The sequence below is a fragment of the Leucopleurus acutus genome, assembly GCF_964270905.1.
Source record: "Leucopleurus acutus genome assembly, chromosome: 3".
Classification (NCBI taxonomy): Eukaryota; Metazoa; Chordata; class Mammalia; order Artiodactyla; family Delphinidae; genus Leucopleurus; species Leucopleurus acutus.
In genome coordinates, this window is record NC_139145.1 from 53,387,285 (window position 1) to 53,411,984 (window position 24,700).

The 24,700-nt window shown below is 37.9% G+C and overlaps 1 protein-coding gene across 6 annotated transcripts in view; it reads right to left on the bottom strand.

Moving 5' to 3' along the window:
- Positions 1-21,365, bottom strand: part of TCERG1 (transcription elongation regulator 1) — a gene marked incomplete at its 5' end in the record, with an annotated part of 60,098 nt that extends 38,733 nt beyond the window's left edge. For 2 of the 6 annotated variants that reach the window (XR_014326100.1, XM_082836406.1), the window contains 8 exons: positions 644-844; positions 2,373-2,435; positions 6,646-6,888; positions 10,777-10,896; positions 11,207-11,666; positions 12,716-12,868; positions 15,193-15,418; positions 21,307-21,365. Coding sequence is in view for 5 of the 6 variants with exons in the window: in XM_082836406.1 (XP_082692532.1) it covers positions 644-844; positions 2,373-2,435; positions 6,646-6,888; positions 10,777-10,896; positions 11,207-11,666; positions 12,716-12,868; positions 15,193-15,418; positions 21,307-21,365 (1,525 nt within the window). The remainder of the gene's footprint in view (positions 1-643; positions 845-2,372; positions 2,436-6,645; positions 6,889-10,776; positions 10,897-11,206; positions 11,667-12,715; positions 12,869-15,192; positions 15,419-21,306) is intronic. The other 4 variants (XM_082836408.1, XM_082836410.1, XM_082836407.1 and 1 more) reach the window with 3 other exon arrangements.
- Between the last annotated feature and the right edge of the window lie 3,335 nt (positions 21,366-24,700).

The following is a 24,700-nucleotide window of genomic DNA, read 5'->3' on the forward strand; positions in this document are numbered from 1 at the left end:
TCCATTTCTAGTTATTAACCACAAAAATAAAATGTTCTTCCTTGTAATATCATTGATTTGCATCTAATATAATGTTCAACTTCAAATACCTTGCTATACCAATCAGGAAACTGTCAGTAGAAAAGAACTACTGATTTCAGAGGGACATAAAGTCTTTCAGGTCATTCATATATCATTTGTAGCAATCGTTCATTTTGCTGAAAGTGATAACATACTAAAAAACACAAACAGGGACTTGTGAAATAGAAAATTATGAGTCCTCTTCCTCCAAGATTCCAACAGCCTAAAGTTTTTCTTCAGAACACATACAATAAACACATTCCTTCCTGACCATTACTATCAATCTCAATAAGGATAACGATAATTATTCAGTAGAATAATTATGCAATTCCTGACCACAGTAAAAAATATATATTAGTGTGTACATATAATTTAACTTCTCCAGATGGTAAAGTGATGGACAAACATGTAAGTAGAAGAACTGGCTTTTTAAATGAATACATATTTAACAATTCACAGGAAATAAATAATCCAACACTATGTAACTAAAAAATCCCTCAAACGTTTTAAAAAAGGAATTAACTCAGAATTTCAAATAGCATTTCTATTTATACTATGTCCCACCAAGTCATTAAAACTATACCTTTTTCCTTTAGCTCTTGGGGTTTTTCCCAGGTTGATTCTAATGTTCTATTATTATAATAATATGTCTTCCCATCTGCTGTTTTATATTCAGTCCACTCAGAAACTGCTGTTGCTCCAGCTAAGGTAGCAGGTGAAGCTGCAATAGCAACCTGGGGGTGTATCATGGGTACAATAGGAGGGGCCATTCCTGGCAATACACCTAGAAGAAAAAGAATAAAAAAATTAGATCCAAGTATCAAATTGTGATATAAAACTTTGAAATATGAGCTAAATCTTTCTACTAAACATTAATAATGAATGAGCCAGTTGAAACAAAAAAAATCATATAAATTATGATTTAATTACTTAAATCTATATCCCTGGTTTACTTCTAATGCCTAAATTCAATTAGATTCAGAAATTGAACCCAAGAAGTACCTTAAGAACAGTCAGAAATTTGGGTCACACCTATAAGTGAAATCTTAATAAAATATAACATAATAAATTATAAAAATAATGGTACATTCTCTACTTATTAATAGAAATATATTTTTATAAAGAATTTCCTGGGCTTCCCTGGTGGCGCAGTGGTTAGGAATCCGCCTGCCAATGCAGGGGACACGGGTTCGATCCCTGGTCTGGGAGGACCCCACATGCCGAGGAGCAGCTGGGCCCATGCGCCGCAACTACTGAGCCCGCATGCCACAAATGCTGAGGCCCGTGTGCCTGGAGCCTGTGCTCCGCAAGGAAGGGCCCGCCACGGTGAGAAGCCCATGCACTGCAGCGAAAGAGGGGCCCCCGCTCGTGCAACTAGAGAAAGCCTGTGCACAGCAACAAAGACCCAGCACAGCCAAAAATAAATAAATAAAATTTATTTGAAAAAAAAAAAAAGAATTTCCTCAAATTCTAATGAAATCAAGGCAACAAGCACATTTACTAAGCATATTTCCTGAGGCAAAATTGTTTTCTTGTTCTAAGGTACCTAAAAAGGATATGAATAAAATTCTATTTTAAGGTAAATGATTGAAAAAATAAATAAGTAAAAATAAAGTAAATGACTGAGTTTACTATCAAATCAACTTTAATATACTAAGTGATTAAGTGAGATATCCCTGTAAACTCTTTGACAGTTTATTCTTTTCCGGAAAGAGAGCAATGTTTCTTTTTTTTTTTTTAAAGATAAGCCAAGATCTATATTTTTCACCAGACAACTAAACAAGCTGGTATTATAAATAATCAAAAACGTGAATCAAAATTGAAAAAAAAAAACAACTCAAATCCTATACCAGAATTTAAGTTTCAGGTAGATAACTTCAGTAACTTTAAAATGCAAATTTATACTATACACACAAATATTCACACACATATACTCACTAGCATGCAAGCATAATCACATCACTTTACACATGGAAATGATTTTTTTATATTTAACTTAAAAACACACGTCAAAAAATAAAATTAAATGTTATGAATATGAGAATGAAGTTGTTTACACTTATTACAAAAATTAAGATATAAAGTGATTTGACCTTATTTGCTTTTGTGAACCAACGAAGCTAATACTACAGGCAATTGGGAAAATTAAGTGTTGGCCAAATATGACAACTGCATTTATACTGCTCATTAAAAAGAAAAATATAAAAAAATCCACTCACTTGGGCAAAATAAATAAATAAAAGGATAAACAACAACATTCACTACCATGCCAACTTACAGACAAAACAAACTAAGATGGTTTTAAAAATTACCGGTCTTGGTGGTAGCGACTGTCTTTACATACGGGCAGCTGACTATTTGCATCATTGCTACACCTGTAAAATGGATAAGCAAGCATACGTTGGAAAGCTGCCATTGTATGTCGGCTACCACTGGGATTCAGGGAAATAAGTTACCACTACAATTTAGAATGTTATTTCCAATGAAAAAGACCAAGGATGGAGTAGAATTTCTTTTTGTTTGACATTTTGTGGGAAGTGGTGCCAAATCCAATGAGAATTAATTCTAAATTATAGCATCAATTACCTTTTTATCAAACCAGCTGATAATATTTGAAGGAGTCTCAAGAGTTTAAATTCAACAAAGGAAAGCCCCTTCATTACGTATGCATAACAAGTTTTCATGTTTTCATGTGGGACATTTTCCCACAGGACATCAAACCCATGCTGCTTAAGACACCAGTGAAAGGCAGACGCAGCATGACACTAACAAGACACTTTCTCTGTGCTGCTGCTAAGTGGGAACTACATGCAAAAGCAGAGGCATGGAGCATAACCATGCAGAAGTAGAAAAAGAGTAAGATAGGACAAAGAGGGGTGGGAGGAAAAGGAAGAAAATAAAGTATAAGACAGATCCCAATATACCACTGCAAATAATACTTTAAATAAAAGGGCAAAGATGAAGAGGAGGGTAGCATTCAACTGACAAAATATCCATGTGTAGTGCCTGCTGTATGGAATGTCACGGGCTTGGAACACTGTGGGGGCAGGCTAACAAATTAAGAAGAAGACAGCCCCTTTAGTATCATTAATGACTACCTGGGCTGATTACTTTAGAAACCTCAATCGTTTAAGCCAGCTAAAGGAGTAGCACTTGTATTAAAGAATGGAAATTACGTACAGTTCTTAGAAGAATGAAGACTCATCATGATGCATTACAATGGTGATAAAAAGGGAATGAAACGAAAAGCTGGAAAACTAAGACTGATTAATTGAGGAAAATCAAAATTAAGAGTTTTTTAAAACTTTTAAAGGAAAAGGCTGAAGGCAAAGGGTTGGGAAGTTAAATTTTATTTTCTATTTGTTTTGGCTAAAAAAAAACACTAAACCTATTTTGGTACCGATAAAAATTAAAAGTAATAAATTCTTTTCCCCACTAAAGTACATAAAAATAAATTTTTCCTAATTCAGAGACAAAAATTAAATTAAACCCCTGCATTTGTAAATAACATACCTATGTTCACGCGCACACACACACAAAATACTGCCAATTTTTGAAAAGTGCCTTAATTTCTTAATTACTATTTTAAATAAAAATATTAAAGCTAAACTTTCTATTAACAATGAAACTAAAACGCACTGGATCAAAAAAGTATGCTGAATAAAGTTTATGTATAGTTTTATTTTCCATAATGTTTAAAGAAAGCAATGGAAAAATTCATTTGATTAAGGAAGTTACAGCATATATTAGGTTTAAATTAGTATAAATACTGCTATCTGCAGGATCACTGAGCCTATTAAGTCAGCACTAGAAATTCAATTCTTAGACTCTGAACTTTACTCTCAAAGACTGTTCTCCAAAACCATCTCCTAATAAGTAATTTCAACTATACAACTTAAACAAAAGAAAGTCAAATATACTCATATTCAGGCCTAACTGCCATTGCTAAATATCAGCTGGGCCAACACAGAACTCTTGTATTTGACTATCAACATTATAGGCCATAATAAAAGGGCATATTTGTTTCTTCTCATGTTAAAAAGACCAACTTAAGGTTTTCTAAGGGTGACTATATGCATATCATGAAGACTCACAAAATAACCAAACATCTAAATTTTTAACCTTCTTTTAAAAAGGAGCATTTGTTCAATTTTCCTACAACTCTACCCTCAAATTATATTCTACCAGGAAATTAGAAAATTCCATTTAGTATTCTGGATAATCCTGATGTCACTGACCATAAGCTTCTTAAAATTCCAAATAAGATTTTACAGACTAAGAAGTAGAAATCCTGTAATCCTAATCCAATTCACTATCCCCAACTCCACCTCTTACTCCTATATTTTACCTAACTCTTCCACTCCTTTTCTTCATCTTCACTATCCCTTCTTTAATCATCCTCATTAGCACCATACATTGCTATTTCAAATAGAATATAAGGCTCCAAGATAAATTACATCCAAATTCCTCCTGCTTTACCTTACTGTTGAATTGATATAAAAAAGGAAAAACAGAGATAGATGGCATTATACATAAAACCAAAGATTTGGGGAGGAGAAAAACAAGTCTTCTTTTCCATTCTTTTTTTTTTTTTACTAAAGTACCTTAGATGACTGAATTAAAAGGGGAAATGAGAAAATGAACGAATTCTAAGATGCCTTACTATATAAAACAAATATTACTTTCTATAAAACATTAGTTCCCTCTCCAAAGAACCTCTGGTATCTTGCATAAAATTTTACAGATTATTTAACTCAGGTTCTCTTCCAACTGACCTACAAAGTATTATTAGTGGCTCCCATTTATTAAATGCCTTTTACTGCCAAACTTCATAGGTACTACCTCATCTGGTAACACAAGCGGTTACCACCTGTTCTAAAATTTAACGGTGGGATGAGGACCAGAGAAGACCAAGACATCCAAAGACAGCTATAACTGAAGGGATTTTACTGTGACAAAATTCCACTTTCTACATAAATAAATTTTGCTACTCTTTCACCCACTGGTCCTATTAAGAACCTCTAAAGCAAAACCAAAGTTCTTTTAGACAACAGCCTTTCCAATACCTCATATATGTTATTATGCTACCTCTCAATCTTCTCTCTACAGAATTAACAATCTCAGCTCCTTACGATTGCTCAGAATCCAGGATCTGGTCTTAACACTGTCCCTGACCCTAAAGCAGACCAAGATTGCAAGAGGTTATGATGAATATCAAGCTTTTATCCATTCATCACTTAATTTTCTACAAAGAGTATATCCAAAGAGGAAAGTATCAGCTGCTTAAGCTTAAATTTAATTTTGAAAAAGGGTAATCCCTAGTATTAGAGACAACATTTTTTATTTTCTTCTTACTTTTAAGTGATTTTGGTTTCTTAAACATCACATACTGGTCATTTAATTATCTAACACTACATCGACAACATGTAAAAAGGTTTTCCAAAAAACCCACTAATTCTTAAATTTTTGGTTTCTTTCTTGCTAAGGTGTAATATATGAAAGTGTTCTTTTCGAAGTAGTTACAAGGAAATAGTGTGATAATTAAAATGTGTGCAAATCTAAGAAATAGCTGTATCACAACCCTATTCTTACACAAAAACTAGTACAATAAAGCAGCAACCATAGTGAAAGGAGTGTGAAATTAGAAGACAAGAGGCCTAGGTTCTATTCATCTTTGCTACAAACTAGCCTTGTGAGCTTGACCTCTCTAAGGCGTCAACATTTTCAACTATAATTCTAGGAGAACGGACCATGGATTAAGGAGTAAATATGTTTGACAACAGCAAACACACTCAAATTACAATGCCAAACACTACCACTGTTCAATCCCTGTGGGAAAAATTCTACTCCACAATCTTTTAATTCCTTCTCTAGTTGATATGATTTCCCCTAAAAAAATAAAACACATGAACTCACCATAATTAAACGTTAAAATGGTGCCTGTTATACTTCACAATTGTTACAAGGGAAACTTATGCTTTCTGTTTTAGATGAATTTTTTTAAGTTAAGTGACTCACATTTTCTTCTCAGTATAACGTAATTATTACGAGCATGATTTTTGGATCTGGAGTGCCCAGACTCAAACCCCAACACCATCACTTATTAGCTATGTGACCACGGGCAAGTAACTTAACCTGTGTGTGTATCTACCTCATAAGACGGTTGTGAAAACTAAACGAATTGTTCCATGTAAAGTGCTTAGACCAATGCATGATATAGAAATCACTTAACTTGTTTTACCTATTGTGACCTGTGATTTCTTAACTTCATACACTTAGTCCCTTAAAATATTGCATTTAGAACATATTTACACAAAAAGATGATCATTTTTAATTCATTGGGGCCATTATCCAAAATGAGTGTAGCTTTAAATGTGGCTCTAATTTTAAGACATGTAAACAACAACAGAAAAGGACATTTACCAAAACTGAAGAGAAAAATACTGCAGTTAGCCATGAATCTTTCAAAAATGTTTCAAACAAGTGAGATTCAAGGCAAATTTCAAATGCAACAGACACATGAGAACAAACTAACTGACAATATGAAAACATAGCTGGAAAAACTATTATTATCTATTGGTTTACCTGGAAGTGGAATTGGCATGCCAGGAAGGGGAACACGAAATGGAGGTACCATTACTGGTGGAAAAGCAGGTATTGCTGCTGCTGGCTGAGGTACTGAATGAGGAACAGCAGGAGGTAACGCCTGGGGGTGTGGCTGAGGAACAGTTTGCACAGGTGTGGCTGTAGGAGCAGGAGTTGAAACACTAACTGTAGGCGTGGCAACTGAAACAGCAGAACTTGGGGTCTGATCTTGTGTTGTGGGTGCTGATAAAAGATAAAACAGAAATATGTATCACTCCTTCATAAACCATTTTACTATATTCATTCATCATTCACTCATTCAGTATGTAAGTATTTAGGGCCCATTCCATGCACTGCAAGGAATTTATAACAAGGTCTCTGTCTTCCAAGAAGCTTGAAAATAGTTAAATGAAACATAAACAATAACTAAAACACAAAGTGAAATGGGATAAATGTATAGGAGTGTAACTCAAGACCCAAAGACCATTTCTTACTGTGAGACAGTACAGAAAATTTTATACTGTGGTGATAGGCCTTGAAAGATTAGGATTTCAACAAGGAAAATGACAAAGTGAAAGGAGTAAATAAGCAAGTGGTGAGAAAAGTGAGTAAAAGCAAAGAGTAGGGGACAACAAGGTATTGTTTAGAAAACAGAAGACAAGCAGTCAACTAGTAAAACCCTAGGCATACCAACAGAACCAGTGAGTTACAGCTGGAAAGGCAGGCCAGAGGCATTAAGTGGGAGGCCTTGAACAGACGACTAAGGAGTCAGCACTTGACTGGGTAGGGAAAGGGAAGAACTTATGTAAACGTAGAGAAATGATCTAAAAGAATGAACACCAAAACGTATGTGTACACCTTTTACTTTTTACTACACATGCTTCGTTAGAGTTTGATTTTTTTTATAAGAATGCATTCACACGTTGTTTATGTGACTTCATGAATGTAAAAGGGATGTGGGGGAGGTAGAATGAAGGCTTCTGTATGGAAGAGTAACAATCACTGTTCATTTGATGAATTAACCTGGCGGATGCATAGGAAGAAAAGGAAGAACAGAGGTGGGAAAATCAATTTCAACGTATCTGGAGTTGTCCAAGCAAGGAAGAACAGAGAGAAAAAGGTATGCAATAACTAATGACTGACTGGATATGAACAAATGGAGTCAAAAACGACTTGGGTTTCTCTATAATTATTTCAAAATAAAAAGGTAAAAAAAGAAAAAAAATAACTCAGGTTTCCAGTGTGAGAGACCAGCAAAATGTGAAATTCAGGATAATTTGGTTCTGCTAATATGTTATTTTTAAATATCAAAAATAAAACATTTTATCCCTAGTAATCACACTTTGTGACCCCCAAAATATATAAAATTCGTATTTCCTTTTTTTAAGTTTCAGTTCTCAAATATTACAAAACATTTTTTGTTATTTATTCACAACCCATCTAGTTCCAAAACAAAATTCATAATTCATTGGTAACTAATACTTCATCTTTATCTTGATATAAAGAAAAATGCCAAACTTTACCTATACTGGAATAAGAATGAAATTTATCAAATTAAATAAAACAGTGCTTTCCTAATCTTTATGCCAATTTTATTCTAAGGGAAAGCACACTGTTTAATGCAAACCACCCAATAATCCAACTGAAAAAATTTCTCACTGTCTTTCCTTCAGCTCCTAACAATGAAAAACTCACTTAGGCTGGGAAGATGTCAGCAATTTCATACTTGTTAATGAGGGACTCACCTTGGCTAAATAGACAGCAGGGCCAAACAAGTATCTTCAGGGGCCCAGGAATGAATTGGTGGTCTAGCATAGACCTAGCCTTAGGGTACAGTATCATATTAATATAATTTTATAACAGTATGAAAAATACAAATTACATGCAACATTTGCCCAGTCCCATACATATACCATTTAGCATTTGTAATCTACTGCAATGGCTGAGTATATATCAAGTTATTCTTCCCAACTTCCCTGAGGAGGAGGATTTCATCAGCATTTTTCACAAAACTTGCATAGGATAAAATGAGTTTATGCTCAACTGAGGTTAAAATATAAATTCCTTAATTTTTAGTTCAATTTACCGACAGGTTTATACTGCAGTTCACAGAATTACATTTTTAAAAAAATCATGGTAATAGTATTTAGTAATATTTGCTAAACTCACAATACAAAGTACTGAGTCAGGAAAATAAAATGAGTTACAAAGGCATCAAATTTCAGGGGGAAAGGAACACGAAATGGAGATGGCAAAAAGTATTCACTCAACCTATTCCTCTTGCTGACACAGGATTTTCTGAATTTGATTAGTTGCCATGCGTCATGAGAGAAAAGGGACAAAGGCAACAAAAGAATTAACTGGGAAGCTGGGAGAATGGTAGCTAGGACTTTAGAGCAGGTAAATTCCTACTAACTCCATTTGCTAAAATAACTAGTGTAACACTTGATCTCAAAATATACTACTAATCCAGCCTCAGATCTTAACTAAAAAAGACAAGTGACTATCTCTAAGAGATGGAGAAATATTAAGACTGATAACACTTCCTGACACTCAATCAAGCGAAATAAAAACAGCTATCAGGAATACTCAGAAAGACAACATCAAAATTGATGTTTAAAGGCTGTAAAAAGAACAAGATTTTGCTATTCTGTTCTTAGAATAAAGGCCTCCCTATCACTGAAGGGTAGTACAAAAAATGAAAAACAGGAATTCTGAATAGAATGGTTGGTAATGGACAAGATACCTATGGGCCTACTGATAGACCACTCCGATATGGAAATGAAATACAAAGAGAACAGTTAAAAGTTTTTCGCTACCCACCTCCCTTAAAACAAAATACTACTATTTTTCCTTCCGAAGAGGCAGGGAATAAAACAGAAGCAACACAGAGCCTCCACATAGAACCACACTGCTTTTAATTAATCTCCTTCTCCCATCACCACAAGTACCCCATAAAAACTGACTGTCTTCTGCCTTGCCCCACAGGTTTTAGAAGCATTTGCCTATAAAAAGGCAAAGACCTTCAACGAACTAGCTAGTATCACTGTTAATCTGTATTTTCAGAATTCAACTTAGCTACAAGAGACCTGGTAAAGCATTATTTACATCTTCCTATTAAGTACATTTTCTCCCAAGCCCTCTAAAAAATATCAAATAGGGCCTTTAAAAAAACTGTCTCCATATCACATGTATCTTACTTCTTCGGTTACTACGCACATCAGTAAAATAAAATCAAATTTGAATTTAAATTCAGTAGGATGACTAAATTTCTCTCATGTACATATTTCTTACAAGGTAATATACACTAATAATTCCCTAGTCCCTGAAGCTACTGGGGGAGAGAAGAGAGACAGTTTTTTTTTTTTTAATTCTCTCCCATTATCCAGGTAGCAAAATAATCTAAATTATAATCGCCTTGTAGGGATAATTATGTATCTTCATGCCAGTATCATAATAAATAATCCAATAAATAAAATTATGTAAATATTTGGGGGCTCAATCTCAGCCTGTAGAAAAAGCAGCAGCATACTTATATCAAAAAAAAAAAAAAAGAACAAAATAAAATCCAGAACTAGTAGCATAAATATTAATGACAATCTTTCAAGCAAATTAATATTCTTCTCTCCTCATCCCTGAAATCTATTAATTGTCTCTCATCTTTATAAAAAAGATGTAACCTTTGGGCCTTTGTGTCTTCATACCTGAAAATTCTCTTACCTTTCGAACTGCTTCTAACACAATTCCACATTTCATCTGCCTGCATCCCATTCTGGGACCCATCTACCTCTAAACAAGGTTACTGAAAAGTTCCTAAGTTTCCCTGATTTCAACACTACCCAGAGAACGAGTGCCATAAAAATCTTCCAGAATACTGCATTCATATAGACCGCCTAGTGCCTGCCTGCCTCATCCATTTGCCTTGTTCTTAAAACTCTTCATAACCTGGTCTCTTATTCAATATATTAACCAATATAAATCCTCCCACCTAACAATTCATAAACTACATTTATCCTCATTTCCTGACCTACGTTTCCCACTACCTGAAACACCTCTCTGAAACTTTGAACCTATTCAAATCCTATCACACATCCTTTATGATAAACCTCAATACCCATGTAGTCCACTCACTTGTCTCTCCGTTTTCTTGAATTCTTATATCTTCTATTTTCGCTGCATAACTTTGCACGCTATTCTCTAATTGTTTCACATGCATTATTCTTGCCTCCTCAATTAGAAAAACTGGAAACTCTGCAAGATAGGGGCAGGGGCCAAGACTTACACTTATTCTGCAAACCCCACATCACCCAGCATTACTGTTGGCCAAGTTGAATAGCTAACTCTACACTTCCCCAGTTTAGCTTCATGAATTTCAACTGGGCAAATAATTTCTTCTACTAATGTAAATTTCTGTTCTTTTTAGCCAAAAGTCTTAATGTCAAAAACATATTTTAAATAACATCAAGGATAATACCTAAAACACTAGGATCATTTTGGAATGCATTCCCACTTGTCCATTTCTCTAGCCCCTAAATGAAAACACATGCTGACTAGTACTTACTTGATACTGTCTGCGAAACTGAAGAGGCAGTTGTTGTGGTAGAAGTGGTAGAGGATGGGGTTGATGATGACGTTGAAGTGGATACCGCAGGTGCTGGGCTACTGGTCGTAGGGGTGGAAGCTCCCACTGCTTGTGCTTGCACTTGCGCCTGCACCTGGGCCTGGGCTTGGGCCTGGGCCTGGGCCTGGGCCTGGGCCTGAGCCTGAGCCTGTGCCTGTGCCTGTGCCTGCGCCTGTGCCTGTGCCTGGGCCTGCGCTTGAGCTTGAGCTTGAGCTTGAGCTTGAGCTTGAGCTTGTGCCTGTGCCTGTGCCTGTGCCTGCGCCTGGGCCTGGGCCTGGGCCTGGGCCTGAACCTGGGCCTGGGCTGCAAGCATAGGTGTCAGTTCTGACTGCTGAATGACCTTAACTCCATCTGGCTTGGTCCATGCAGATTCACGTGTCCGAGCATTGTAATAATAAACCTGCAGAGAAAGCAAAATCATCAGTATCAACGAATCTGTCAACTATCATTTATAAACAATAATACAACTATATTTTGTCTTAAACAGTATTAAAAAAAACCTTACAAAACAGAAAGTATACCAAAATTGGCTGTTTGTATATGATGAGACTAAAGGTACTTTTTCACTCCTTTTTCCCTCCCCCCCCAGTTTTCTATAATGAGCACACTATATTTTTAACACACACCAAAAAAGGAGAACCAAGGTTATATTTTGTGCACAAAGTTAACACAGCGGGCCTGAGACTGCTATCCTTAGAAAGCCCCGCCCACAATGTTGGTCCTTGGCTGGCATCTGGAAACTTAGATTTCAGGAGGGTTCCCATCATTCCCTAACTGATAAGAATGGCTCATTATGTTTAAACTGTTTATGCAAACAATGCAGTTTATGCTGAATACATGCCTTCCTTCTGGGAGTCTGGAATGTGGTATGTGCTGGGCAGATGTTGCCAGATACAGGACCAGTCCCCAATGAAAACCCTCGACTCCTCAGCTCAGGAGAGCTTTCCCAGCAGACAACACTTCCCCTGTGTGTTCACAATGCCAAGTCGCAGGAATTAAACACATTCTATACGATTCCACTGAAAGGACTCCGGAAAGCTTGTGCGTGGTTGCTCCAGACTGCAGCCCATGCACCTCCTTCTCTTTGCTGGTTTTGCTTTGTATCTTTTCTCTGTAATTAGTCTTAGCTGCAAATACAACTACATGCTGAGTCTTGTGAGTTCTCCTAGCAAACACTAAACCTGAGGGCTGTTTTGGGGACCCAAGGCACATACTTAAAATACAGGCTTCCAGAATCATAGGCAAACCTATGTAAGTGCTCCAGGCCACCTTATGTCTGTGCATAAGTCCAATCCAGTGAGGCTTTCCAGGACTCCTGCCCCACCCTGGCTTACCCAAGGCTCATTCCTAATTGGCAAAGATATAGTCACTGATCTCAATCTGCCAGAACTCCTGTTTTACTCTTCTGTTACTAAGAAGCTAACAACCTAAATACATTTTATAATTTACCTTCCCATCTGGAGTTTTATTTTCAACCCATATCTCCTCAGTAGGAGGCAGCGCTGGAGTACCAGGAGCAGTCACAGGAGGCATTCCTGGTGGAAACATCATACCCGGTGGAGGAGGCATGGTTCCCATGGGTGGAGGCATGAAAGGTGGTCTCTGTTAATTCACAAGAAGTAATGTCACTTGTGTTTATCTTTTTTCCTTCAAATTATTACTAAATTCTACCCAAAAGTAAAGCACTATAAGAGAAACTAGTTTTATAGTCAATTCAGATACATTTATCTAGGTTATGTAAGAGAAGTTTCTCTGTAATAAAAATGATTACTAAATAGACTAGAAAGAAGTACATCAAAATACTAATAGGGCTTCCCTGGTGGCGCAGTGGTTGAGAGTCCGCCTGCTGATGCAGGGGACACGAGTTTGTGCCCCGGTCCGGGAAGATCCCACATGCCGTGGAGCAGCTGGGCCCGTGAGCCATGGCCGCTGAGCCTGCGTGTCCGGAGCCTGTGCTCCACTACGGGAGAGGCCACAGCAGTGAGAGGCCCACGTACCGCAAAAAAAAAAAAACAAAAAAGTACTAACAATAGTCATCTCTGGGTTATAGCATTATGGGTGAGTTTTGCTTTGTTCTTTATACCCTAACTGCCTATTTCATACATTGGGCACTAGATTACTTTCAAAAGAAAAAAACTGATTCTTATTTACAAATAACATAGCAATAACTAAAAAGGAAAAACCAGATATACCTAACCCTTTGTTCTCTTTTCCTACAAGAAAAAAAAAAATTAGCCAGGAAAATGGCTAATTTAAATGAGAATTTAAATGGTATATATTATAGTTAAAAAAAAAAACAACTCCTGGAACCATTCATTACTGATTCAACACTATCTGATAATTCCTTCAATGACTGCTGACCCAAGCCAAGATCCTGAACCAAACAATTTAACTGTAACTGCTATATCTTACTCACCAAACCAGAAAAGAGGTCTGCCATTTTGAAAACAGATTTTGAACAGGGATTAAAAGATTTCCTCTATAATCTACAAGTAACATTAGAATTCAATTATCCAAAGCATCTTAATCTGGATAATGGAATTGACATTATGCTAATAATGTGCAACTGTATTTCATTTTCCTAAAAATGTTTTCTTTTCCATACTCCAGTCTTTCTGGATTCAGCTCGCTGTCTTTCAAGCATCAGCACACAGGCCCATGTTCTATAAAATATCTACCCCAAATATATCTCATGCACCAGGAGCTGGAAATCACTTGGATTTACTGTAAAACCACACAATCAACCATCAAGACCAAGAAAAGCATCACAACATTAGAAAGTATCCCATTATAACATCTGATATACTTCCATTAGAGGGTTACATTAATCTATTACACTTTATAATATTCTGCAAGGACTTTAACTATTAAAGGCACAAAGTAGAATAAATTCACATGTAACAAGTTATACCAGTCAGTAGGTCAAAAAGTTACTTCCTATTCTAATCCTGAAGAAAACATAAAACCATTTAACAATTTGTTTAAGGGGGTGGGGGAAAGGGGGGCTGCTCATTACTAGGAAGGCAACAAAATTACTAAGCAAAGTATTAAAACCTGGTGTTTCTTCCATAAATATAACCCTATTGAAACAGAGTTAACATCATTTAAACAGTAGCTCATTATCTCTTTCTATTTTTAGTAAGTTCATTCTTGATTATCCAAGCTAACAGAAGGGAGATGATACTACTGTATTTATTTCATTTCAGAATGGTACAGGCTGAATAAACTAAGAAAACATAGAAACATACTCAGTCAAAAAGAATATAATCTCAAAAGTAGGTATTTTTGAGAGTTGGTACCTTCATAACCTCATTTCAGACAATAACTGGGTCTATTTACACTAAAGAGGGATATATGCCTCAGGTTAAAACACCACAAAAGTTTTTACTTAAAGAAATCCCACAATTCTATTTCTAAAATTGTAAGATAACCGTATTTTTTTTCTGGGGAAGGAAAAAAATCCAAATATTGTGCTTACAAAATGTGTTTGTTGTCACTTTCTAGATTCTATACTAGGCATCATTTCTGGGGAGAACTGCTCAGGAATATACATACATATATATTTAAGTTTACCTGCAATATGTATCACTGAAAACAAATTTCCCCTACTCTATACATAAGATTTCAAACTTCATTTCCCATAAAGAAGATGGATTACTAAAGACAATTTTCAGAGACTAAGGCAGGTTAGAACTACCCTATTCAATCCTAACTTAACACATTTTTCTATCACCATATACATTTCCAGTCTGAATTTCCATACTAATTATTGTTACCAGTGCTTTTAGAGCAACACATTAATATAAGGATGTTCTCTTTAGTTCCCATTTTCCTATAAAACCAAGAACACAGGTTTTAAAGGCAAAACCCATATATAATATTGACACTAATGCCAACAAAGAAACAGCTACCTCTATATTCTTTACCTGGAGGTGTGGAGGGCCCATAGGTGGAGGAATCCCTCCTGGGGGAGGCATTGGTGGCATATTAGGATCAAAAGGAGGACGTCCAAATGGGGGCCGAGGTGGTGGAGGAGGGCCTCGCATCATACCAAAAGGTGGAGGAGGTCGCATGAGAGGTGGTGGGCCTCGCATCACTGCATTTGGTGGGGGAGCTGGGCCTCGGAACCTCAAGGCCTGCTGTTGAGCCATCCTGTGTGGGAAAGCCATGAATAAATTTTTCTTTCTCAACGTAACAAAAATGTAGCTACTAATCTCTAATTACATCAAATTTTTAAAGCCCTTAAGAGCAAGTAGAGTTGGAAAGTCATACTGTACACTGCAATAGAGTGCATCAGTAAGAATGATCAATGGACACCAAATCTAGGAGGAAATTTAGATGAGGGAGGTTATTTGGATAGTCTTAAACTATCTTCCCACATGTTTCTTACAGTTGCAAAGAAGGATGAACAAAACACCTATGCAATAGAGAAACTGACCTAATGTGACTGAGAGGGACACAACATCACCTATTCCAGGCAAGAATGCATAACCTCAATCTAATAAGGAGCTATTTGACAAACACAAAATGAAGAATGTTCTATTAGAAAGGGGGCAGCAGGGAGTATACTCTTCAGAAATGTTGATGTTATACAAAAAAGACAAAGGAAGGCTGTGGAAATGTTCTAGATTAAAGAGGCCAAAGAGACATGACAACACAATACCAACTAGACAGGATCCTAAACTAGAGAGAAGAAATGCTATAAAGGACATAATGGATTAATAGACAACACTGGAATACGGACAACAGATTAAAGTATTTTATCAACGCAAATTTACATTGATGCCTGTGCTGTAGTTAAGTAAGAAAAGATCTCTACCCTCAGAAAATAAATACTCAAGTATTTAGGGGTAAAGAGCCGTGTGTGTGTGTGTGTGTGTGTGTGTGTGTGTGTGTGTGTGTGTGTGTGTGTGTGTGTGTGTGTGTGTGTGTGTGTGTGTGTGTGTGTGTGTGTATCTAGGGGTAAAGGGCCATGGTGTGTGTGTGTGTGTGTGTGTGTGTGTATCTTACCCTCAAATGGCTCAGAGAAACAGAGAGCATGTATGTGACAAGTAATAAAGCAGAACAGGTAAAATATTAACACTAAGCATACTATTTGTTTTTGCAACTTTTTGGAAGTTTGAAATTACTTCCAAATACAAGGTTTTTATAGCAGGGGAGGGGAGCAGCTTAAGAGATCATTAGTATTCTCTAACTAAAGGGAAAGCCCTCTGTACACTGCATCCCACCCCACCCTTCAATCTCTAGCTAAACACCCTATTTTCTCCATGGCACTCAAGCACATAAGCAATATCACCTAAGATGGCATTATCTATCTCCTCTCATAAGTGCTTTTTTAAAAAAATTATTAACTCTAACAAGTGCTTACTATGTGCCAGGCAGTAATCATAAGCTCTTTTTAAGTTATTTAATCATCACAGCAACCCTGAGATAGATTTTATCAAACTCATTTTACAGATTAAGGTGCACAGAAGTAAGATAACTTGCCCAAGGCCACACAGCTGGTTCAGTGGTAAAGCCAGAATTCAAACACAGGTGAATGGCTCTTAAATGCTATACCATGCTTTCTATCTAAGCCCCTTTTAAGCAACAATTGTCTGTCCTGTTCACCTTTATATCCCCAGCACATAGTTATGCCTGCCCATAGTAAGGCTCAATAAGTATTTGCTGAATGTACCATTGAACACCTAGGTAATACTGTATCTTACAAATAGGGTATATAGAATGTTAAAAAAATCTTTACTATAATTTGCCAGTCAATTTACTGAGCACCTATCACAGTCTTCCCAGTAGCTATGATAAATCTCTCCATTATACATGAAATTTACATTTCAGTGCTCAAGAGAAGATTAACAATTATATTCCTCATGTACATTTGATGGTAATCATTCTTATACTCTCTCCTCACCAGGCTCTTCCAACTTTCCTACACTTTTCAATCCTGTGCTTAAGACTACCCCCATTTCAATGTTCTCTAAGTTTTCCACATCGTAATTCAATTCTGACACAAAAAATCCTAATAAAGAACCAATTTGCCTTCTAGGAGAGCACTAGGATTGTAAACACATCCAGAACTACCATACCAAATATATTTCACCAAATCTGCAAATGATCCTACACTCAATGTTAGAAAGTATGAGTTTAAAAGTGATTGCAAAAAGAATAATCAGTCTTTTTCAAATTATATGCACTCCCAAAAGACAGATGGTCACTGTTATTGAAGCAATGTCTTAACCTTTAGGGCAGGAAAAAACTTAACCACCAAGAAAAGATATTCCATTTCAGCCTTCAGTTAACAATGTATCTTAATCTAAGATTTCCTGAATCTGCCTCTTCCTTTTCAAAAAATCTATACTATTTCTCTCTTTAGAATTTCACACTTCCTAGTTATAACTTGAAGTTAAGCATTTTAGGTTCTAAAAGCATGAAGAGTCAAATCAGGGCTCTGCCTTTTGTTGTCAGGCTGCTCACATTTTTTCTGAGCCTGAATATACTCACATGTAAATGAGCGGGGAGCGGGGTAGGGGGGGGAATAGAAATAAAACCTCTCTGTTCAATGAGATAATCCCCATGAAACATTTAGGATAGTACCTGGTACACAGTAAACTATTTTAACTATCATTACTTTCATTCCCCCACAAACCTAGCATAGTGCTCTACCTAAAAAGCACTTGGTGGCCAATTTGACTAGATGGCTTTCAAAGTCTGCCATGAAAATGGTGGCAAAATTCACATAATTTCCTCTATCGACAGCCTCAAGTTGCCATTTTCTGATGTCAGATATGTATAGCACATGTGCTGGGCTCTTTATATACACTGCTTCATCACAACAACCTCACCAGACCTGCACGGAGGATTAAATGAGCTAATAAAGAACTTGGAACAGCACCCAGCACGTTAAGTATTAGCTATTATTGCTGTTGCTGTAACATCAGTATAGTAAGAGTATTAGTAAAATACTAAAATTACTGTTAAACGGTTTTAATATTAGTAGTGTTAACTATTACTATAATTACTATTAGCAGGCTCTACATAACCTGGCCCTTGCTGACCTCTCTACAGACTCTAGTCTTTCTGATCAACTACCTGATTACCCTGAAGCCTCTACAGTTGTTCCCTCTGCCTGGCATGCTTTTCCCCAGATCTTTATATAACTGACTCACTCTTCAGTCTCAGCTCAAAGTTCACCTTAAACTCCTTTCTCACCCTAGTCTCTCCCAGCCCCTCTCTATTTCATTACCCAATTTGAGTTTACAATTATGGTAAATGCTATGAAAAAACATCTCACTTATTTGTTTACTTTTGTATTATCTCTACCCACTAGTACATAGTTTCTCCTTATTATAGTGATGCATCTCAGTGTCCAGGATGGTAGTGTTCAATTATTGTTTTAATAATGATAGTGAACCCTGGGTACTTCCTATATACCTGGTACGGTTATAGGGACATTATTTGTACTAAGTCTTTCAATCCTAACAACAACCCAATGAGATAAGTTTGGCACCATTTTTACAGAGGAAACTATGGCACAGAAAAAGAACTTGTTTATGGTAGTTAGTCAGTGGTAACACCAACATATTCTTATTCCCATTATACAGCTGAGGAAATTTAGACTGCCAAGTACCTTATCATAAGTCATAAAGCATTAATAAGTAAATATAGGCCTTGGGTAAAGGATCTATACAAATATAACTCTAAATCTTAATGGCCCTCAACCATAAAGGAATAGAAAGGCATTTGGAACTCCAAATAAATTCTGTCTATTGTAGGTTATTTGCATTCCTACCACTTTCAATCTTTAGGAAAACAGAAGCCTACTTGCATGAACAGAAACCCAAAAAATTTTTTTACAAGAACAAACGTATTTCCCTAGAAGTACTAAATCCAGATATGCAATCTTCCCAATGGTGAAGACAAGTCTGCAAATACTTTAATATAACAGGAAGAGCAAAAATTTTTTAAATGCTGATATATGGCAGGCAAATTAAAAGGAAGACTAAGTGAGGAGACCTAGGTTTTAATCCAGACCCTGCCAATACCTCGGTGACCCTGTGTAAGTCTCTTCACATTTGCAGGCTGATTTCCTCATTTGATGTGGTTAGTTTGGAATTTAGATCAATCTTAATTAGCATGGAAGGTCCCTGAGGAAAAAGGTTTTTAGTCTGGTTCAAGACTCTACTGCCAGTACCTAGGTCAGTGACTCTCACACTGCACACACTTAATTAATGTGGGTCCACTACACAGACCATCTCTAAATCTCCTCTATTCATTTATTTATAATATATATACACTGAACACCTTATTCTTCAGGCACTATGATAGTGACACACCATGACATGCGTTCAGAATACAAATACAAAAATTAAGTCCCAATTTCTGCCATCAGAGGCCACAAAAACAACTAATTTCTCTTAAACCATGACAAATGTTAAAATAAAAGTCTACAATATGCTCTGGAAGGAACTTCCAATCCAACAGGCTAAGGTATAAAACATTTCCAACAGAACACCTAATTTAAAGTCCTATTCAAATCAGTTTTGCAACAATGTCTAGACTACTATTAAAGTCTAAAAGGCTACTCATTGTAAAACTGAAGAAAAATACTCTCTAAAACACAAAGTAATGTTCCCAAATAAACCTGTAAGACTAGTAACCTTCTCTTAAGGTCAGAATCAGGAATGAACCTTTCATCACGAAAACTGAACGACCCTGGCAATGCACTTTGATCACTCATTACTGAAGTGTACATGTGGGGTTTAAAGGATTTGAGATACATCCCTGAAATAAGACTTTATTCCTACCATTGTAAGAATTTTTGTGACCATTCAGAATCTAAAAAACATGACTTTTTCTTTTTCCCTGAAAACTTAAGTAACAATACCCGTTTTCCTTATACAATTTCATCTGGTGCTCTAGACAATACTAGAGACCTCATAACTTATTCTGCGCTTTTTCATTCTCAAAGACTGACAGTGGCACAATTCAGAATGGGAGCTGAACATCTGACATGACATTTTTCCCACCCAGAAACATTAAAAAAAAAAAAGTATCAAATACACGCAAAGCTCAGTACCTCGTTTTCCTTAAAAACCACTGACTAAAGATTTTTCTCTCCAAGACACTTAATTACAGATTCCAGAGGCAGGGAAAAACCAAGGCAAGAAAGGTCACTGCCATCCTTAGGGCGATGGCGTGAGCAGACAAACAGAAGGAAGAGGAATGGAAGAGTGCACCGAGTCTGGCTGCCTGGGTTCAAGCCACTTCCTGAAGCCACGATTCCACCAAACCGAGCCGGTTCTACTTCCCCAACCTCTACGAGGCTCAGTTTCCTCACCTGTAAGATGGGCAAGTCACTTAACTGAAGCTGGCTCTTGCACTGGGGCCTGCAAAATGAGAACAGCAACTACTCCAAAGGATGGGTGTGAGGATCACAAGAGACAAGTCTAAGGCAAGGGTCCTCTGGCCCCTGGAAGCACCTAACAAACGGCTGCTGCTATTGTTACTACTCACAAATACGGGGTAAGAAACCAAAGGATACGAGAAAGGAAGGCCGCACGAAATTAATGAAAAGCAAGCAACGTGGGGAAGAAGGAACAGGGCAGACGTGTGTACCCCAAAGGGCGGCGGAGGGCGTGGAGAAGGCCGAGCCGGGGAGTTGGCTGAGGCGTGAAAGGCTTCCGGGAGGAAAACTGGGCCCCCGCCGGCGTCGCGCCGGGAGCAAGGCTGAGACGGCCCGCGCCTGAGGCGGGGCCCCAAAGCGGGAACGCCGGGTCCGGCCCAAGGGCCGCAGGCCGCGAAGGGCGCCGGGGCCCCGCGAAAACCGCAGGAAGCGCCCCGAGAACGTGCAGGAGGCCGCGACCCAGCCCCGGCCCGGCTCCCTCATTCAAGCCGCCTTCCCTTCCCCCTTCTCCAATCCCATGCGGTCCTGGCCCCCAGCCGCCGCGCGTCTTCGGCCCACCCTCCACCCCGGCCTTCCGCGCGGCGGGCCGAGCCCCTGGGACGCCGGAGCGCCAAGATGTAAGGTAGAGCAGCGCCCTTACCTGAGCTCCCCCGGGTTGAATCGCTCACCGTCCCCCCCGTCCCCGCCACGCTCCGCCATTACAGAGGGCCGCGTTCTTCCACCCGCCGCCTCAGCGTTCCCTATTGGCCGGGCGGATCGTCAATCTCGCGCGAGAGAGGCGGAGATAGCAGAGATCTGTGAAATGACTGGTCAGACTTTCTATCAATCCTCGAGCTGAGGATGGTATCTGCCTTATTATTGGTGAAAGGGCCCGCCGACTTTGAAAGCGGTATGGAGACAGCCAGTTGATTGGTCGCTCGGAGGCTTTATGGTAAACGAGACTTCAGCAACGGGGAACTGCCGGCGCCCTCTCGCGGTAAGTGAAACTGGGTCCTCCCACGTACTCCTCGGCCTGCGGTAGCCACGTGTCTGCCGGCTTCCAGAAAAGTCAGTTGTGGAGCCATATTGGCCTCATACTGGACATATTGGCTCGGGTGGAGACCATTTCCATTGCGTGAGCCAATCAAAAATCGACCTGGGTCGCCGGTAAACCAATCACAGAGTTGCTGTGGAAATGAGCCATTTCCCAGCTTTTCAGAATCAGGAGTCTTAAGGCACCACTGGATTATACCCGTGTTATTAAATAATATATTACTAACTACAAGAATACCTCAAATTGTATTAAATAATTAGTCGCAGGCTAAGAAGTGTTGTAAGTTGCTGTATTAAGTAAGTTGCAGGAGGCAAGCCTCAGGCAATTTACAGTTTAAACCATCTGTCCTTCAATTTCAAAATACACTTGTCTGAAATTAGCATACCCTGATACCCAGAAGGAATTCTGAATATTTATTTGTCTTTTTATTAAAGAAACAAAACAAAACAAAACTTTAGGCACTGGAGTTTCAAAGTCATGATGAAGATGAATTCTACCATTAAGGAACTCAAAATATTAAACTAATAATAGATATATTTTACTCAGACCTAAGCATATATACCAAGCACTGTCCTAATTACTTTCCATGTATTATCTGTTTTAGGCCTCATAAAAAGGCCTTATAAGAGGTGAGTACTATGAATAGCCACAGTTTATAGATGAGACTGAGGCAGAGAGAAGTTAAGTAACTTGGCCAAGTTTACACAGCTAATAAATGGCAGAGCCTGGCCTTAAACCTGAGACAGTATGTCAGCAAATCCCCATTGCTAAACCCCGTGATCCAAGAAAAACTGAAAACATACATGTACACAAAAACTTGTACAAAAATATTCATAGCAGCATTATTCATAATAGCTAAAATGTCCAAGCAATTGGTGAATCGATTTAAAAATATGGTATATTTATACAAAGGGATATTATTCAGCCATAAAAAATAATTAAGTACTGATACATGCTACAACATGGATGAACCTTGTAAACTTTACGCTAGGTGAAAGAAGCCAGACACCAAAGGCTACATATCATATTGAGGCAAGAGATAGGTGGGCCCCCCTGCAGGGTAAACAACTGGAGTTTCTGTTCACAGGGAACGAACTCCAGTTGCTTACCCTGGGCAGGGTGGGTGGCCAACTATGTCCTGCCTCAATCTTGGCTGATAGAGTTGTGCCCTCGTGGTAGTTTACAATCACTTATGTGGGGTATTTCTTCCGGGTTTTCTTTGGCCAATCATTTTGACTTGCCTGGTTCAGAGTCCGTATTTGGTATATCTCAGGATCTTCCCATGTGTGTGCGTGCATCTCTCAGTCAAGATGGATTCCAGCAAAGAGGCCTATGGGTATACTTGACATCATTCCCCTTTTGACCTCCAAGGAGCTTTCTAGTCGAGAAGGTCTCCTTGACTTCAAAAATGAGAAATATGTGGTCTCTTATCTTTTATCTGGGCAGGGCCCAGCCTCCTCTCTCAATTGTCCTGCTGTTGATATTTTGGAGTTTCTGTTCACAGGGAACGAACTCCAATTGCTAACCCTGGGGGGGCCCATCTACCTCCTGCCTCAATATGATTCCATTTAATGAAGTATCCAGAACAGGCAAATCCATAGAGATGGAAAGTAGATTTCCAGGATGGGGGTGGGGAGTGACTGCTAATGGGTATGGGATTTCTTTTTGGATGATAAAAATATTCTAAAATTAGATAGCGGTGATGATTGCACAATTTGGTGACTATACTAAAACCTGTTGAATGGTACACTTTAAAGAGTGAATTTTATTGTACGTGAATTACAGTATTTCAATAAGTACCATGCTATACTGAATGCCAGTTAAATATTCAAAATCAACGAAGTATGATAAAATGTGATAAAGGCTGAACACAGTTCTGACCATGATCGTTTGGAAAAAGGAAAGTATGGTTAAAATGTCACTAAATACGTAACATTTGAACAAACTGGAGCTTGAATGAGAGTGAATGGTTAGACCCCTTTTTCAACACCAGCATGCATCTCCAAGTCCTGGCAAACTATTCCAAAAATAATACTTATATAGATGGCTCAAGACAGACTAATCCCCACTGCTGGAAAACAAAACGAAACAAAGAAAACCCACCTCAAAATGGATACCTTACAGAAAGATAGTCACTGGCATATTATAAAAGATGACAACAAACTGTCAGTTTGAATGGATAGAAGAATGCCTTGTGGGTCAGACATATATACATATGTAGACGTATCACATGTATTAGAGATAGATACAATTCGATAAATATAATTAGATAGATATAGATAGATATAAAATCATTTCATTGCTTCACTACTATAGTTTACTCACATAAACATGTCCTTGAAATTCAGGTATTTTGCACTCAATAGTTATTAAAAACATAATGCAAATATGAGCTGTGTCTTCAGTGAACCATTTGATTAAATCAATGTAAAAAAAGAATTAAAGAAATTCAGTGAATCTTTTAAGAAACCAAATAGACTTCCTGTAGTCAAAGCTTGATAACTCTTAAGATACTACAGATGGGCATAGCTGTACAGAACAGAAAAACAAATACCATCTTTGCCCAATTGGCAGCAATTGAGTTATAGATCCTAACATTTAGTATATCAGAGTGAACTGAAGAGGCAGTGTTGGCTCAAAACTGATTAATATCATCAGGGCTCTAAGTCTTTGTTATGAAGTCACTCTTCAGAAGTGACTCTTGAGAAGTGTTTCCAATGCTGAGTCAGTTTTTTTTTCTTAATAACTACCATTTTTGAACACTTATCTTAAGCCCATGGTAGGTACTTTGCATACACTATTTTTAATCCCCTGCAGGGCAGGCATACTGTCCCCATTTTACATATGGGGACACTGAGGCTCAGGGGTAAGACTCACCCAAGGTTGTATTGATAGAATCTGCTTCTGAGTTCACTCACATGATTGTTGGCATATGTCACTTCCTCGTGGGTTGTTAGACTGAGGACATACCACATGGGTCTCTTCATGGGGCTGATGACAA